The 16,979-nt window shown below is 43.1% G+C and overlaps 1 protein-coding gene across 2 annotated transcripts in view; it reads left to right on the forward strand.

Annotated features, from left to right (window-relative positions):
* The first annotated feature begins 468 nt into the window (after window positions 1-468).
* Window positions 469-16,979, forward strand: part of SMURF1 (SMAD specific E3 ubiquitin protein ligase 1) — a 100,580-nt gene continuing 84,069 nt past the window's right edge. For both annotated transcript variants that reach the window (XM_061207890.1, XM_061207891.1), the window contains exon 1: window positions 469-746. In XM_061207890.1, the coding sequence (XP_061063873.1) occupies window positions 692-746 (55 nt within the window). In that variant the 5' untranslated portion in view covers window positions 469-691. The remainder of the gene's footprint in view (window positions 747-16,979) is intronic.

A 16,979-nucleotide genomic window follows, 5' to 3' on the forward strand; every position in this document is an offset into this window, starting at 1 on the left:
GGCGAAGACCGAAGGCGACCACGCGCTGGCCCAGCCGTCCCGCCCGCCTAGGTGTGTGCCCGGCGCTCGCTCCCGGCCCCGCGGCTCTGCACAGCGCGCCGGGTTCCGCAGGCCTCCGAAGCGCTCGGCCCCAGCCCCCGATCTCCTCCTGCCGCCTCCCGGTCCGACGGGTGCAGGGAACCCGGCCACCGGCTCCGGACCCCTCGCGCCCTGGGCTGAGCGGGCGACGCAGCCGCGCGGCGCGCCCCGCCCAGCCATCCCCGCGGGCGCGCGCACGCAGGCAGGCGTGGGGCTGCACGACCCGGGCGCGCGCAGGGCCGGGCCGGCACGACGGCGGGAGCGCGCGCGGCTCTGGGAGGCGGTGGCGGCGGCGGAAGCGGCGAGGGCGGCGGGCGTCCGGCTCTGAGGTGGTGGCGGCGGCGGCGGCGGCGGCGGCGGCGGCGGCGGCGGCGGCTCCGGACTGGGCTCGACTGGGAGCGAGCGAGGGTCGGGGGCGCCGGGTCGAGCGCCGATCCCCCGGCTCGACCATCCGCCAGCCGCCCGGACGCCTGGGCCGCGGAGTTTGTGTCCCGGCTCGGACCCCGGCGCCCAGCCCGGAGCCGTAACCTTGAGGCGGCGGCGGCGGGGCCGGGCCGGGCCGGGCCGGGGGGCGGCAGCGCTGGATCCGCGGCTGCCCGATCGTTGGCGGGAGATGTCGAACCCCGGGACGCGCAGGAACGGCTCCAGCATCAAGATCCGTCTGACAGGTACGGCCGGCGGGAGGCCCCCGCCGACACCCGGCGCCCACTCGCACCCCGCACGGCCCCTCAGCAGCCCCGGAATTTCCCGCAGGGCGCCCTGGGGAAGTGGCCCTCCCCCACGCCGGCCGTTGTCCCAGGACCTGGTCGCCCCCCTCGGCGAGTGCCCCTCGCTGCTCCCTCCCGGCCCCGCCCCCTCGCTTCTCCCCGGCCCCGCCCCCTCGCTTCTCACCCCCATCCGCCCTCTCGCTTCCCTCCTTTCCCCCCAACCTGTCCCCTTGCTTCTCCCCTCCTGGTCCCCCTCCGTTTCACCCTCTCCATCCTTCTCGCTCCCCTCCCTGTCCCCCCCACCCAGGCCTCTCGCTTCCCCCCTTCTGGCCCCGCCCCCTCACTCCCCTCCTGGACCCCCTTCGTCTCGCTCCCTTCCATCCTCCTCGCTCCCTTCCTTCTCCCTCTAGCCCCTCGCTTCTCCTCTCCTGGCCCCGCCCCCCGCTTCTCAACCCCTTCCTCCCCCTGGATTTCTTCCCTCTCCCCTCACCTGCCCCCTCTCTTTTCCCTCTCGGTCCCGCCCCTCGCTTCTCGCCACCTTCCCATTCTCTGGCTCTTCCCTATCTCTCCCCCCACCTGCCCCCTCGCTTCTCCCCTCCTGGCCTTGCCTCTCGCTTCTCCCTCCAGGTCTGCCCCCCACGCACCCACTGACTTCTCACCCCCTCCCTCATCCGTTCTCTTGCTTTCCCCACCCCCCACTTGCCCCCTAGCTTCTCCCCTCTGGGCCCCGCCCCTTTCTTCTCTTCAGCCCCGCCCCCTCACTTTCCCCTAAACTCCGCCCCTCATTTTCTACCTAGTCCCGCCCCCGCTTATCTCCCAGCCCCGCCCCCTTGCTTCTGTCTGGCGGCCTCCACCCTTTCCTTCAGCCTCGAATTCCTGAATCCTATCTCGTAGCTTCTCCCGGTCCTGTTCTCACTTCCCCTCTGGTCCAGACCTCTTCAGTCTAGTCCACTTCCTTTCTCTCTCAGGCCAGGCCACTACCTACTCTTGACTGTGCTTCTTCAGTTCTTTCCTTTACCGTCACCCCTCTCCCAGCATCCTTGAAAAACCTCCTCCCCGCCCGCACCCCACGCACACTCTGGAGGCTTTGGCAGCTGCACTAACGCAGACTCCTTGATTCACTCTCATTGAGTCTTCAATGAAATGCCCGTGTCTCCTAGGTGGCTCATAGTGCAACCTTCAAGGGTGAGCGCGAAGCTCTGCTCTGGGCCTGCGACGTGGTGGTTCGGGTGTGTGTAGCTGCCAGCGGTGTCTGTCGGCTTGCCCCTCGCTAGCGGGCTCCAGAGATCCTGGACCAGTCTGCACCCTCATCTACTCTTTCTCGCTCTCCCCACTCCTGCGGGTCTGCTGCCCCGTCTTCCGGTTTAAATTCACACCTGAGGCCAAATTGTAGTGTTACAAATACGGTTCTGCTGGGGGACTTTCCAAACGTGAATATTTCCCGCTCTGGAAAGGAAATAAAAAGTTCAGGCTAATCCCTGTTGGGGATTTTCCCCTGGATTTTTCTGTTCAGTGACTGGTCTGATGATGACTTCAAAGTCAGTCTGGACAGATTCTTTGAAAAAGAGAATGATCATTTTGAACACTTTATGGCAAATGCATGGCCCTCAGTTATTGGTGAAATCCCTGAAAACAACAATGGGTGATTTTTTTTTTCAAACGAAAATTTCCTCTGAGAGTTCTTAGTTGTTGCATGATCCATTTTTTGTTTCAAGGAAAGGGAGATAGTTTTTTTTGTATAAAGATGTCAGATCAGGTTATGACCAGATAATACAATCAGATCAGATAATGATTTGCACCCAAACCCAGACCCTGGTTTTGTAAGTAACAAGTATATCCCAGGGATCTTTGTTTCTGGAGAAACCTAATTCTTTATTCCAGGGCTGGTAGGAAACTCTCACTCCCTATGTAGATACAGTATATACATTCTTATTTTTATGGTTACATAAAAGCCACGTTTTTGACTTTGTAATGCTTGTAAAACTTTAATTACAACTTTCATTTGGTTCTCATTTACAGTGTAATCTATAATTGACATCAGATTGGTTTCAGTTTTCTTGTTAAAAGCAGAAGTAACTGATTTTGTGAGTTGGGGTAGAAATGTGATTAATGTTTTAGAAGGGCTAGGTTTTAATTACAACGTTTGTGTCAGGTGTATTTATATATTAATCAAGCCTAGTTGGCAGGTCTGGATGTGAGCCTTTTCCTCCTGGAGTGGAGGTTTTGTCCTTCCTCCCAAATTATTTTTGGACTCAGAAATTTAGATGTCATAGATGCAGAAATGCTTTAAAGAGTTTTTGGATGGTGTTTGCTATCGCAGGATCAGGTGATGAGTGTTCTTTCCAGAACGCCTTTTCCCTTTCCCCCAGCTGATGTAATTCATGATCTGAGGGGTTTTGTGAGTGTGGTCCTCCCTGCAGCGAGGTTGAGAATTTAACGTTGATTGCAGACACACTTGATGCCAGTTGTCTGATGGACATTAATTTACGTGGAAACGTCAGAACTAGATATTTTGTTGGCGGTAGAACAGGTTTTGGCTTCATCTTTGAGCTTGTCGGGGGGAGTTTGAAATCTCTGCACTTCTGCATCTTGGGAAGCCATCTTTCAAGAGGTGTGTACTTTTGTTACAGGTTTCAGAGTTTATTTCCCTGTGTGATATTTGAAAAAATGATTTTTTAAAGCGAGGGCTGTTCTAACCAGTCAGCGAATACCACACAGGGCACAGTTCAATGGAAAGTATGAAGACATTGGATTATAAAAGAGTATTTAGAACTTTGGTGTCCACAGTTGTATTAGGTGGTTGGTGGGTTTAGAATTAGGAGACTTGATTCTGGTAAGATCAGCCATTAACTGCATGATATAGAACAAATTAACCTTTCTGGGTTCTCAGTTTCCTAATATATAAAATGAAATTTCAACTCCATTATAACGTTCTTTCCTTCTCGAGGATATGTCAATTTGTCTGCCTATTTATTCCAAATTACCGTTTGCTTATGCTTGCTTTTGTTAAGTCTTAGTCCTGATATTCAGAATTTGTGTTAAAACACAGCCCTCCTGTTTGATTTATGTCAAGCATTACTTTTGTGTATTGGTTACATTTATGATTTCTTTTTTTTCCCCTTCCTCTGGAACCCTTTTTGTTTTTGAAAACTATTGGGTCGTATGTTGCACTGCTTTGGAAAGCTGGCCTAAACTAGTAGAAGAATGTGTGAGTCTTTATATTGAAATGACTATGATTTTAATGAATGTCTTTGTGGTATTTTAACAGGAAAATCATTTTTAAATGGTTTCAGTAGGTTTGGAGCATAATATGTACAAAATCAAGTGATCTTCGTTGAAGAGCATTATCTTGCAGACATTGTAGAGTCCCCTGGCAAATCAAACACTTTGGAAACATTTTTATTTTAAATTCAAGCAGGATTTGCAAAAACTTTGTTCTTACATGGTACACAAATGAATCCCAGATACGTTATTTAGGCCACTTTGGTAAAAGAATGGAATTTTGAGCTCAGGGTTCCACAGTGCTCTTCAAACAAATTAAATTTTATTCCAATGTTAACCAGTTAGTTGAAATACCAAATGCCTAAACTTTTTCTTTGGTGCTTTTATGCCTTGAAATACTCTCAGATCTCCTTGTGTTTTTATATTTTTTGGAGTGTGACTGTATATCGGGAAGGGAGAAAAATTCTAATTCCAAGTAGAGAAGGGGAAACCTTCTTGATAGCCTATGGAAATGGAAACTATTTTTAGAGTTATAGCACATGCAATGTAAGGCTGACTTTTTTTTGGCATCCAGATGATGCAGCTTGGAGAGAAGTAGTTTGTAGTCATAGCTGTTTATAACATTAATTGATCAATCACAGGTGACCTAATTGATTTGAAATAGGTTTTTCTTAAGAAGGATGAAGAAATCTGTGCAGACGTTGCCTGTGTCAATTTGTACCTGACTTATGTAAGGCGGGCAGAACTCTTGTTTTAACAACTGAAACTGTGATAAGAGGAAATAAGTCATCACTATTTACCCAACATTCACCCTCCACCTGAGTTTGCCTAACATTTTCCTTAGTCTGCCTCAAGTTCATGAAGGTGCAGTCAAGGTACTTCTTTGAGCCGAATCATCTAAGGATGTGGGATGGGCTAGATCAAATGCTACTGCAAAACTTATACTGCAGTTATACTTTAAAAGCAATAACCCTCTGCCAAGTACACGTTCTGGTATTGATTTTTTGGGGAACATATTTATTTGTTTGGCTGCTTGGGGTCTTAGTGGCAGCACACGCGGAACCGAGCACAGAGTCTTAACCACTGGACCACCAGGGAAGTCCCTCTCGTGTTGATTTTGTGATTTGGTCACATCTGTGCTGTCTTAAGAAAAACCTTCCCCCCACCCCCTCAAATCCATTAAAAAAGAATCTCCTTGACCCACCTAACTGGCTTGAGAAATGAACTATTTCGTATGCTCTATCTCTCTGTATTTTTATAGTAGTTGTGATTTATCAAACTAGCATTTTTTAATTTCAATCCTATTTCTTTGTCAGTTCAAAAACTCCTATTTTTGCAAACATGAAAGTTGTGTCTGAACTTCAGGTTTTTTCTTCTCTTCTGCAGACTTTCCTTTTCTGTTTGGTCACATTGGCCGGTTCTAATGTGGAACATTGGGTGACGGGGAGGGTCCTGGGGCCTGAGTCACTTGTGAAGAAGTATTTCCTCCTGAATTAAAAAAAAGAAAGACTGACCCATAATATTTCAACATCAGCTCACTGATCCAGTTCACTAGCCTGGCTGCTCGGTGACATGTTTGTGGGCACTGGTTAAAAGTTAAAATAGCTGAATCGTGCATTTTATTGAGTACTCAGAGCAAAAAGGAAGTTCAAAAAACCTTCTGAAATGGATGAAATAATTTGGTGTCTGTGCCATGCTCTGATTTTCTGGGTGAGAAACCCTAACTTTTAGGATTCTCACTTAAATCAATTTTTTGTTATTTCAAAACCATTTCAGTGGCTAAATGTTTTTAAACGAAGAGTTAGTAAAAAATACGTGGGTTTGTTATGTTTTTTGTTTTTTTGTCACTGAACAACTCAAATGACTAGTTTGCTTGTTGTTTTGTAAGTGAATTTTATTGAGAGAAAGCCCCTCACTTAAATTGGCTAGTTGTCCGCCGCATCTAGCTGCCCAAAGTCCCTAAGGCCATTCTAGTTGAGAGCTGTCGAGCTCTCTCGAAAAAAACCCAAAGCTCATAACCCTGTGAATCAGACATATCTTCTTTTTAAAATGTTAGAATTCCTGTTGTATCTACAGATGAAATCGAATCCATTTAGATACTTAAACTAAGTGAAATGTTGTTTCCATATTTCTAGATTAAAGGGAAAAAAATCCTCTTATTGTCTTAAAACAAGGCTTAAATAATGTACAATCAGTGCGTCTGGTGATGGCCCCACTCTGTAATTCCAGCTGTGTTCACCTCCATTGCAGCTGAAAGGAATTCTAATTGGCTGAGGAATGTCGGCAGCATCATGTATCACGGAGAACGGACCTATTATGCTGGCTGCTGGGTGATGCATTTCAGATGTTTTAGGCTCCTGAGTCCAACTTGGAGGTTGCTTACAGGGAGTCTGGAAGAGAATGTTGTGAAGCTGTAGCGGGGGTGAGGGGGTTGTAGAAGGCAGCCTGCTTTCTTCTTTGTACATTGGGCATCTGCTCAATTCTCTAAAGGCCTTGGTGCTTTCTTGTGGCTTAACCACCGGATTGGGACTCAGAAGGTCTGATTTTATTTCTAACTCCCAAAAGCGCCACAGTGAAGAAAGGGGGTGGGTGGAGTTATAATCTATTTGTGACTCAGTCTTCCTATCTGTAATGGGAGGTACCTGCCTTTTTATATCAGGCGAGGACTTGATACGGATTAAATATTTTGATGAGTAGTTTTGAATTATTTCTAGAGTAGACAGTGTAAATCCAAAGTCATAGATTCCTGTTATTTCTTACTCCTAAATAATCACGTAGGTGCTAAAGCTAGTGATGTATTTGACACTGAAGAAAATCAATGGACTCTATTGATAAACATGGAAAAATAATACTCAAGAATGAACTGTTAAATTCTCTATGCATTCAGAAAGTTCCTTAGAGAAGTAGTGTCACGAGCCGAAGCCAGCATCATTTTTAATTGTGAAACCTTGGAAGCATTCCCATTAAAATCAGGAGCAACACAGGGATATACACTGTTACAATTGTTATGAACTAGAGAAAGACATCAGAAAGCAAAATTCCTATTATTTGCAGGCAGTATGATTTTATATCTTTTAAAATCCAAAAGCAGCAGCTGAAAAACAGTTATAAACCATAAAAAAACTTTAGAAGTTGGATAGAAAATTTCTCCATGGAAAAATAAAATGAATAAAAATCGATAGCCAAAGACAAACTAGGAAAAACAATTTGTAATCTATATATTATGAAAGTCAAGCTTGTTTAATATGTAAAGAGCTTTCACAATCAATTAGAAAAAGGCCAATAACCTATTTGGCAAAGGATGTGGACAATTCACAGAAAAGAATGAAAATGGATTTCAAGCATGTGAAAAGACACTCAGCCCTATTCACTCCAAACAAAATACCAATTAAAACTAAGGGTGAGGGACTTCCCTGGTGGCGCAGTGGTTAAGAATCCGCCTGCCAATGCAGGGAACACGGGTTTGAGCCCTGGTCCGGGAAGATCCCACATGCCGCGGAGCAACTAAGCCCGTGCACCACAACTACTGAGCCTGCGCTCTAGAGCCCGCGAGCCACAACTACTGAGCCTGTGCACCACAACTACCGAAGCCCGCGCACCTAGAGCCCGTGCTCCGCAACAAGAGAAGCTACCGCAATGAGAAGCCCCTGCACCGCAACAAGAGAAAAGCCCGCGTGCAGCAGCGAAGACCCAACACAGCCAAAAAAACCCCCAAACAAACAAAAAACAAAAAACAAAAAACTAAGGGTGAAACAGTTTGTCATCGAGCAGATTGGCAGAGACTAGAGTTTGAAAATATGTCATGATGACAAAGGTGTGGAAAAGCAGAAACTTTTACACTGTTGGTTGAGAATATAAATTGGCACAATATAGTAAGAAGGGCAGTCTGGTATCAGATAATAAATGTATACATCCTTTGATCTGACAATTCTGCCCTTAGGAATTTTTCTTACAGATATATTCACACATTTATGTAAAGGCTTATGTGCAAAGTCATTGTAGCACTGTTTTAAATTGTAAAAGACTGAAAACAAATATGCATTAATAGAGAACTAGTTAAATCAATTATGGTATATCCCCAGGGAGGCGTAGCTGTTTAAAAGAATAAGATAGTGCTTTGTATTCTGATATGGAATATTCTCCAAGGTATGTTATTGAGTGGGGGAAAAGCATGATTCAGAAGAGTGGAAATTGTACATACTATTTGAGTAATAAAACAAAATAAAGATAAAAGGGAAATTTATAGATCTATCTGCATAGATATTACTGGAAGGATTCTGTCGAAATATTGATTGTGATTTCCTCTGGGGAGGAAAACTGGGGTTGAGGGTCCAGATGAGAGAGAGAGACTTGGTTTTATTGTATTCCTTTTACTATTTCATCTCCCCTCCTGCCCCCTTTCTCCCCCCCACCCCTTGAGCATGTATTGCTTTTCAACAATTGAAAATGTTAAAAACAAACAAAAAAAGAATCTACAACTCTTAAGAAGAAAAGAGTTTCTTAGAGCAACTAGTATATTAATTGCTAATTGTAATTGTTTTCAAATATAGGTGTTCTGAAAATGCAAGTTGTGCCAACTGTATTTTAAAGGGCTAAAATAGCATCTAAGGGTATATATCCATGTTTATATGTATTTCCTCACTAGAGAGTAAAATACATTGCATACATTGCAGGTCTGAACAGACATTTTCCCAGAGAATATGTTCATTCTGATACTGAGAATACTCCCCCAAAACAAATGCCCTTGTTCTAGCATATTAAAAACTTATTCCAGCCTGAATGATCCTTTCCAGATTCAGGAATCTAATCCTACTTAGACCTACTTTTTATAGAGAGCCTCTTGAAAGACTGGGGTCTTGATTCTGAATAATAGTGCTGGTTTATATCATTTATTTGGAATGTCACTTGGGGTTATCTCCGACCTGTTTTTGTAAAATAACCTCCTCCCTAAAGTGGGATAAAAATGTTAACTTGCATAAGCCAGCAATAATAATTTGGTATACTTCCCAAGTATTTATAATCAATAGGTTTATTTTGAACTTTTAAAAAGGCCTGTTTGTTAATTTTAGTGGTGCCTAAAAAAGAAATATTGATATCTGACTCTGTAGAAGTAGACAAAGTTATAGCCACATGTAATTTGTTGCCTTTTTATTCTCTTAGATCTTTGGGATCAAAATCTTAGTTTTACTGTATTGTATTTCTACATATATTACCTACAAATCATAGGTCTGATGATTGCTTGATGGGTGTTCGTACGTATGAGTAGTAGTAATGCCTTATATTGTACGGTGTTTCATAGTTTCCAGAGAGTTCTCATAAACATTTCCTCACCTGAGGCAAGATACAAGCCAGCCTCAAAAAGGTTTTGTTTTTTTTTTTTGGTTTGTTGTTTCTTAAATGTGTTTTTGTTTCTAGGTTAAAAAGATAGCATGCAATTTGTTTTAGCCTTTAAAAACACATTTTACAGGAGAGAAAGGGTAGTTTCTCTCGTCCTAAAGGGATAATCATTTCACGGGCCGATACAAAAATTCTCAGAAGCACGCTTAATCCAACTATAATAAATTCGTATGCTTTACAGTAATCAATACTCATGTGCAGAAGGCCTGCATGTACTCATGGGATGTTTTTTTTTTTTTTTTTTTTTTTTTTTTTTTTTAATTTATTTATTTTATTTATTTATTTTTGGCTGCATTGGGTCTTCGTTGCTGCGCACGGGCTTTCTCTAGTTGCGGTGAGCGGGGGCTACTCTTTGTTGCGGTGCGCGGGCTTCTCATTGCGGTGGCTTCTCTTGTTGCGGAGCACGGGCTCTAGGTGCGCGGGCTTCAGTAGTTGTAGCACGTGGGCTCAGTAGTTGTGGCGCACGGGCCTAGCTGCTCCGTGGCATGTGGGATCCTCCCGGACCAGGGCTCGAACCCATGTCCCCTGCACCGGCAGGCGGATTCTCAACCACTGCGCCACCAGGGAAGTCCCTACTCATGGGATGTTGATTTAACTCTTCTTAGTCTTTCCTGAGGATAATCCACACTCACAAAATTAGACAAGTTTTGTTTGGGGGTGCGGTAAGGTAGCATTTTTTTCTCCACAATTATTTGAGGTTGGAAACATGACATTCTTCTTCTCCCCCAAACACGCCTAGTAGACTAAGCTTAACGTGTCCAAAACAGTCTTCTTGATCCCCTCTCCCCAGAAACCTTTCTCTCTAACGGTCATCCCCACTTCATTAAATCTACCCAGTTGCCCAAACCAAAAAACGACCCTCATTGTCATTCTTCATATCTAATTTATCCTCAGGTCCTCTCATTTCTGTCACCACAGTTTATCTGGAATGTGTCTCCTCTGGAATGTGTCTCCCCTTCATGTCCATTGCCCTCATCCTAGTTCCAGCTGCCACCATCATCAACTCTTGCTTGGACAGCTGCTGCTTGCCCTTTTTTATTCCAGTGTTACTTGTAACCAAAACCATCCGGCTGCAGTATTAGTTATTTCTCTATTTCAACAACGTTAACTAATTTATGATAAAAGTCCTTGCTTGGGGAAATCCTCAAGTGGAGATGGAAAGAGACTGGCTGACATCGCCCTTGCTCCAGGCCAGTGTGGCTCCTTCACTCCTGCTTCTATGTTCACTGCCTCCGGCTTCAGCTCCAGGAGCCTTGGTGAGGATGTCCAGTTGTCTCTGTCAGGGTTACATGGAGCTTCTCTTGGTCTGATGATTGAGGGATGGCCAGTGACAAGTTGAATTGTGTACAACGGTGGAGCGGGATCAGGAAACCCGATTGAAGACTACGATTTGAAAGAGTGAAGAATGGGAAACATACAGTCTCTGTGGTCCAGAGCACACGTTACGTTCTCCTGTACAAGAAAAGCACGTTGGCTGCCTCTGGATAACTCACAATTTGATCACCCCCCGCAGTCATTCCCCAGATGCTCTGACCCTAGTCTGGCCCATCGTTGTGATGTCTTGAACCATTCGGCTGTTCAGACCAAAAACTTTGGTGTCCTCCTTGGTTTTCTTCTCTCTCATCCTCTAGAAGTTGTCAGCTCTGCCTCATGTACCATCTCCTGCATCTTTCTACTTCTCTCCATCTTCACTTTTACCGCCCTTGTCCCAGGCATCGTCACCTCTCGTTGGATGCTTGCAATAGTCTTCCAAATGGTCTCCCTGCTTCTGTGTATTGAAATATCATATACATACAGAAAAAGGCAGTGTACGGTTTGTTGATATTTTATAAGCTGAACACGCTTGTGTAACTATATCTTAGATCAGCGGTTCTCAACTGGGGAGTAATTTGGCCCACCAAGGGACTTTTGGCAATGTCTAGAGACATTTTTGGTCATTACTACTTTGTGGGTGTTACTAGCACGTAGTGGATAAAGGCCAGGAATGCTGCCAAACATCCTGCAATGCACCAAACAGACCCCCACAGCAAAGAATTATCCAGTCCAAAATGTCAGTAGTGCTGGAGAAACTCTGATCTAGATCAAGAAGTAGAATATTCCCAGTATCTGGAATACCCACCAGCTCCCTTCCCAGTTTCTACCCCCCACCCCCAAAGATAATCACTGTCGTGTTGTAACAGCCTGCTTTTGAACTTCATGTTAATGGCACCATACAGTAGGCATTCTTTTGTGACTGACCTCTTCAACATTACATTTGTGAAATTCACCCATATTGTTGTGTGGTTGTACATTATTCATCCTTTTGGCGGTAGAGTATTACATTATGTCAAACTAAATATAATTGATCCCTTTACCAGTTGACGGGCAATTGGGTAATTTCTAGTTTTGGCTGTTATGAATAGTGCTGCTATAAACATCTGAGTGTGTGTCTTCTGGTGAGAATATATATGCATTTCTGTTAGGTGTATACTTAGGAACGGATTTGCTGGGTCATGTGGAGTAGGCATGTGTTCAACTTTAACAAAACTGCCAAACGGTTTTCCAAAGTGGTTGTACCAATTTACATTCCCACGGGCAGTGTGTGAGAGTTCCAGTTGCTCCATATTGTTGCCAACCTTGGTGTTTTCTTTTTTCTTTGAACCCTTTTGGTGAGTGCAGCATAATATCACATTGCGATTCTGCTTCTGCTTTCACTTTTCTCCAATCCATATCTTAAATGGAAGCCTAAGACATCTTTTCTCTTTAACTTTTTTTTTTCTTTTTTCTTTCTTTTTTTTTTAGGTACGGTAGAGCTTTGGTGTAAGCATCATAAGCTAAGGTTTTTTCCTCTCCCAAGAAACAATTTTCACACCCTTCTAGGCAATATTATCCTGTTGAGAATGAATGACCTACCCTAGTGTGTGTCAGAATCACCTGTGAGTTGTTAAATTTCAGATTGCTAGGGCCACCCTCAGCCACTAGCAAATATATGTTTATATTAAAAAATCTAGGTCTGTATTTGGATGTAATGTGAAAAAGGTAAAAAATTTTTTAGTCAGAAACCTTAAAAACTTGTTTCTATGAATAATTTCTAGTTTATTACATAAGTAATATTTTGTCTACATACCAGGTTTCCTTCCTGAGATCTCCTGTGTAGGTTCAGACTTGTTTTCTTTGCAAATAACTAGTACTGTATTAAAATAATATTAACAGAGTATCGTATAGACTAATATATTACAAACCTAAATTCAATATTTTTGGTCCAAAAAGAAATAGATGCACACTCTTCACACAATTGCCACGTGAGTTCTATCTATTTAATCTTTTATTATCATAAACACATTTGTTCTCCCTAAAGCCCCAAATAAAGTGACTTGCATTTTGTGAGTCAAATATTATGAGTATTATCTTAGGATTTGTTTAAATGTGATTTGGTCATGCTTTTAGCTTTCTTATTTATTTACTTACCTAAATTGAGGTATAATTGCCATATAACACTGTATCAATTTCAGGGGTACAATATAATGATTTGATATTTGTAGACACTGTGAAATGATCACCACAGTAAGTCTAGTTAACATCCATCACCTTACACAGTTACAAAAAAATTTTTTTGATGAGAACTTTTAAGATCTCCTCTCTTAGCAACTTTCAAATTTGCAAAATATTTTAAACTTTTAATTGAAGTAACTGTAGATTCACAGGAAGTTGCAAAGAAATGTACAGGGAGGTCTGTGTACCCTTCACTATGCCTCCCCCATTTTTAACATCATGCATACCTATGGTATGATATCAAAACAAACTGACGGTCAACATTGGTACAATCCACAGGTCAGATTTCACCAATTGTATGTGCAGATTTGTATAACCACCACCACAATCGAGATGCAGAACTGTGCTGTGTTGTCCTTGGTGCTCTCCCTTTAAAGACACATCCACCACTCCCCCATCCCTGGGACCCCTGGCAATCACTACTCTGTTCGCCATCTCAAACTCTTTTCAAAGCAGAAATTAGATCATGTCATTTCCTTCTTTAAAGTCCTCCAGTGGCTTCCTACTCAGAATAAAATCAAACTCCCTGTGTGATCCTGCCCCGGCTGCCTCTCTGGCCTTGTCTGTGTCATTTTCTCCCTTTGTTCTCTAGGCTGCAGACACCCAGCTGTAACACATGGCAAGCTTGTTCCTGCTTTAGGGATTTTGCCTGAGTTATTCCTTTATTTTTCTCTTTTCTTCCTCTTCTTCTGCGTCTCGTTGTTGTCTTCTTTTTTGATGAAATGCTCGAATGCTCTTCCCTTGATTTTTTTTTTTTTCCATGGCTGGTCCTTCTTGTCATTCAATTCCCAGTCCAAGTGTCACCTCCTCAGGAAGACCTTTCCTGACCACCCCACTGAAGTAGCTCCCTCACTGTCACAGCAGCCTTACTTCCTAACCAGCAATCATCACTTCATGATATTTTTGTTGGGTGTTGGTATAACAGCTAGCTGTCCAGTCGACCGGATTTTCTCTCTGCTCCTAGTATGTAAGTTCCATGAAGCCTGCGGCCTTGCTTACAGACGTCTTGTTTACGTCTGTGTTCCCACTGAACGTTGCTTGGTACACAGCGGTGTTCACAAACACTCGCTGGTTGAAAGAATTAATGACCTTCTTGTAGATTGGGTTCCATGGCCACATCTGAGTCGGACACTGGAGGACACCCCCCTTGGGGGCAGTGTTTGTGGGCTGCTTCTTTTTGGCCACAGAGTGAGATAGGGGCTGGGAACTGGGCAATCACAGCCTGCTGTCAGCTCAGCTTGGGAGGTCTGTGACCATATGACACCCCAAAACCTAGTCTGCTCCTGGACTTTGGGCAATTCCAGGGGTTTGAACCAAAGCCTGAAATGTTCCCAAGTCTAGAATTTGGCTCATCTTCATAACGTTTGGTCTCCTCGTTTTCTCCTTTGCTTTTCCCTCAGGGCTGTTGGAAATAAGTGGTTGGATGGAGGGACATCATGAATTTGTCCCTTGCCCATGGGATGTTTTGCAGTAACATCTCGAATGATGTTTCCCATTTTCAGGCTGAGAATACCTCACAAGGGTGTTTGGGGGATGCCTGGGGGTCAGGATTCTTTTGCCCACCCTACCCCACAGTCTTATCTCTTGCCAAGGCTACCACTTCCCTCCCTCTCTTTATCCTGTTTTCTCTCTTCAAATCTCTCGGTCCCCTTGGATTGCGATTTGAAGCAAAAAGGCCCTCTTTTAGCAAAGGCATATTTTCCTCCCTTTTCGTTTTGTCTCCTCAAAGATCCTTACTAAATGCTGTGAGTAGTCGGAACCTTTCCGTATCTTGCATCTTTCCTATTGAGTGCCTTAATGCTCTTTGTAGTCTTGGTGGGCACAACAGGCCACAGGCCACAGCCTGATTGTTTCTTTTCTCAAAGATAGTTAAATGCTCAGGCTGGGTTCATGGGGTGTTCATTGAATTTTACCCTGTCTCCTTTCTTCAGCCAATTTCACATTTTTACTTCTGTCTTGTATTTACAATACCACACTTCCTTATACTGATTTTTTATTAGTTTTAAAAAACAGAATGCTTTCAGATGTAAGTAGCAGAAAACCTAGCTTAAATTGCCTCAATAGAAAGAATTTCCTTCAGTAAATTAACAGCAAAGTGCAAAAGTAGTTCCAGTGGCATGGCAAGGACCTGGTTTTCCCATTTCTCAGTGCTGTGACCTCAGACCATTCTTGGCTGTCCCTTCCCCTTGTGTTCCAAAGGTAGGACGTGGCTACCAGCAGCTCCCATGGCTATTTGCTTCTGGCTTTAACTAGCAGAGATGTTAAGAGAACATTTCCCCAGTAGCTCATGCCTAGAGTAGAAGTTCTGGAGTTGAATCTTCTTGTCTGATTGGCCTAATTTGGGTCACGTGTCCATCTCTGAGCCAACCACTGGCTAGGATGATGGGAATTAGGGTCCATCTTGGAATCCAGTAATGGTGTTAGTCTCACCCAACATATAGGACTAGGACATTTGAGGGAACAGGAAAAGAAATGCTAGGAAGGCAACCAACAAATAAGTAGACAATGCCATTTAATGAACTTCTGAAAAAAAAGAATGCCCTCTTTGTAGGAGTGTGAATTAAAACATGTATTTTTGTAGAAGTGCCAAACATTTTTGCCAGGTGTTAGGAATGGTAGCTTTATATGTGAACTTACCCCAACAAATTTCATTGTCGATTTGTACTGTAGAATGTTTCTGGTTTGTTGTATAGTGTTGTTTTATTTGGGACTATTTCAATACTGATTTAAATAAAATTTAGGTACAGAGCATAGGAATACATTCTTATATCATTTCTCTAGAGATAATAGAATATTTTTAAGGAAGAAAAATACATGTTAATTATAAATTGAATTCAGGATGTATAAAAAGAGAAAAAATTGGTTTTTATGCAAGAATATAATTTTTCTCAGAAAGGTGATTACCAACCCTTCCTTATAGTAAAGGCTTTGATTAATAATTAATATCTGTTCTTGATATCTGGAGCTCTGTATTTTTACTCCTATATTCCTTTAAAAAAAAAAAAAGTGCTTAGAAGATGCTTGGCTGGGCTTCGAACCTATGCTCCAAGGAATGGTTGGCTCTCTCAGACCCTCAAGCTCTTCCCTCTGTGGAGTCAGTGAGGCCGGGTGGTTAAGAGCTGGACTGGGGCCAACCTGTGCCTTTAGACAAGTGACCTCATAGTATTAAATAAAATAATCCACTAATTATTAAAGTATTAATTAAAATAATCCACTAAGACACTGCAATCCAATAATGCAGTGTCTGGTACACAGTCAGTGTTCAATACATGTTAGCTAATATTAACATTGTCGTATTTCGGTGACTCTAAGATGACTTTGATTGAAAGTCACACCATTGTTTTATATACCACTAAAAAAGAAACACCAGTATTTACACTACAATGTGATTCATTTGAAGATTTCAGAGATGTTAAAATATGAAGAAATGTGTCTTAGAATCAATGATATATGGTATTACGGCTGCCTCTGACTTGAAAGTCCTGGAAATTGTTTGTATACCCACAAATTAATGCCATCCGTCTTCAGTTTAAACATAACACAGTGGGATCTAAAGTTTCCTTTTTGTTTTTGTCCTAAACATATATTGTATTTGGCCTCACATGTTGCAATATTGGCAATTTCATAATTACTAATTCATTACGTAGGTTGAATAGCGGATGCTACAAGACCCACGATAGGCTTTGCAAACTTGGGTTATTTGCTTTTCTTCAGTGATTTAGAAAGAAATTTGAGATACATTTTTGGAATCATTAATATTGGTTGACTAAACCTATTTGGAAGCTCAAGGCAGGTTAAATGATAGTGCACATTACCTTTTAGAAAAGCACAAGTTGTAGGCAGAAAGCCAGCTTAGGAAAGCACCTCTGATACACCCAAACACATTCAGTTTAGAAAGCGTAATATTGCTGTTTGAAAGAAATGTGTGGTAGTTGATTTTCCACTAAAATATAAATGCGGACAGTATATTGTAGAACTTGAGAGACAGTCACAGACTATTTAAGTACCAACTTGGTGTAGTAAAAAGTAGCTGTGTAATATGCT

Source organism: Eubalaena glacialis, chromosome 13 (assembly GCF_028564815.1).
Source record: "Eubalaena glacialis isolate mEubGla1 chromosome 13, mEubGla1.1.hap2.+ XY, whole genome shotgun sequence".
Taxonomy (NCBI): Eukaryota; Metazoa; Chordata; class Mammalia; order Artiodactyla; family Balaenidae; genus Eubalaena; species Eubalaena glacialis.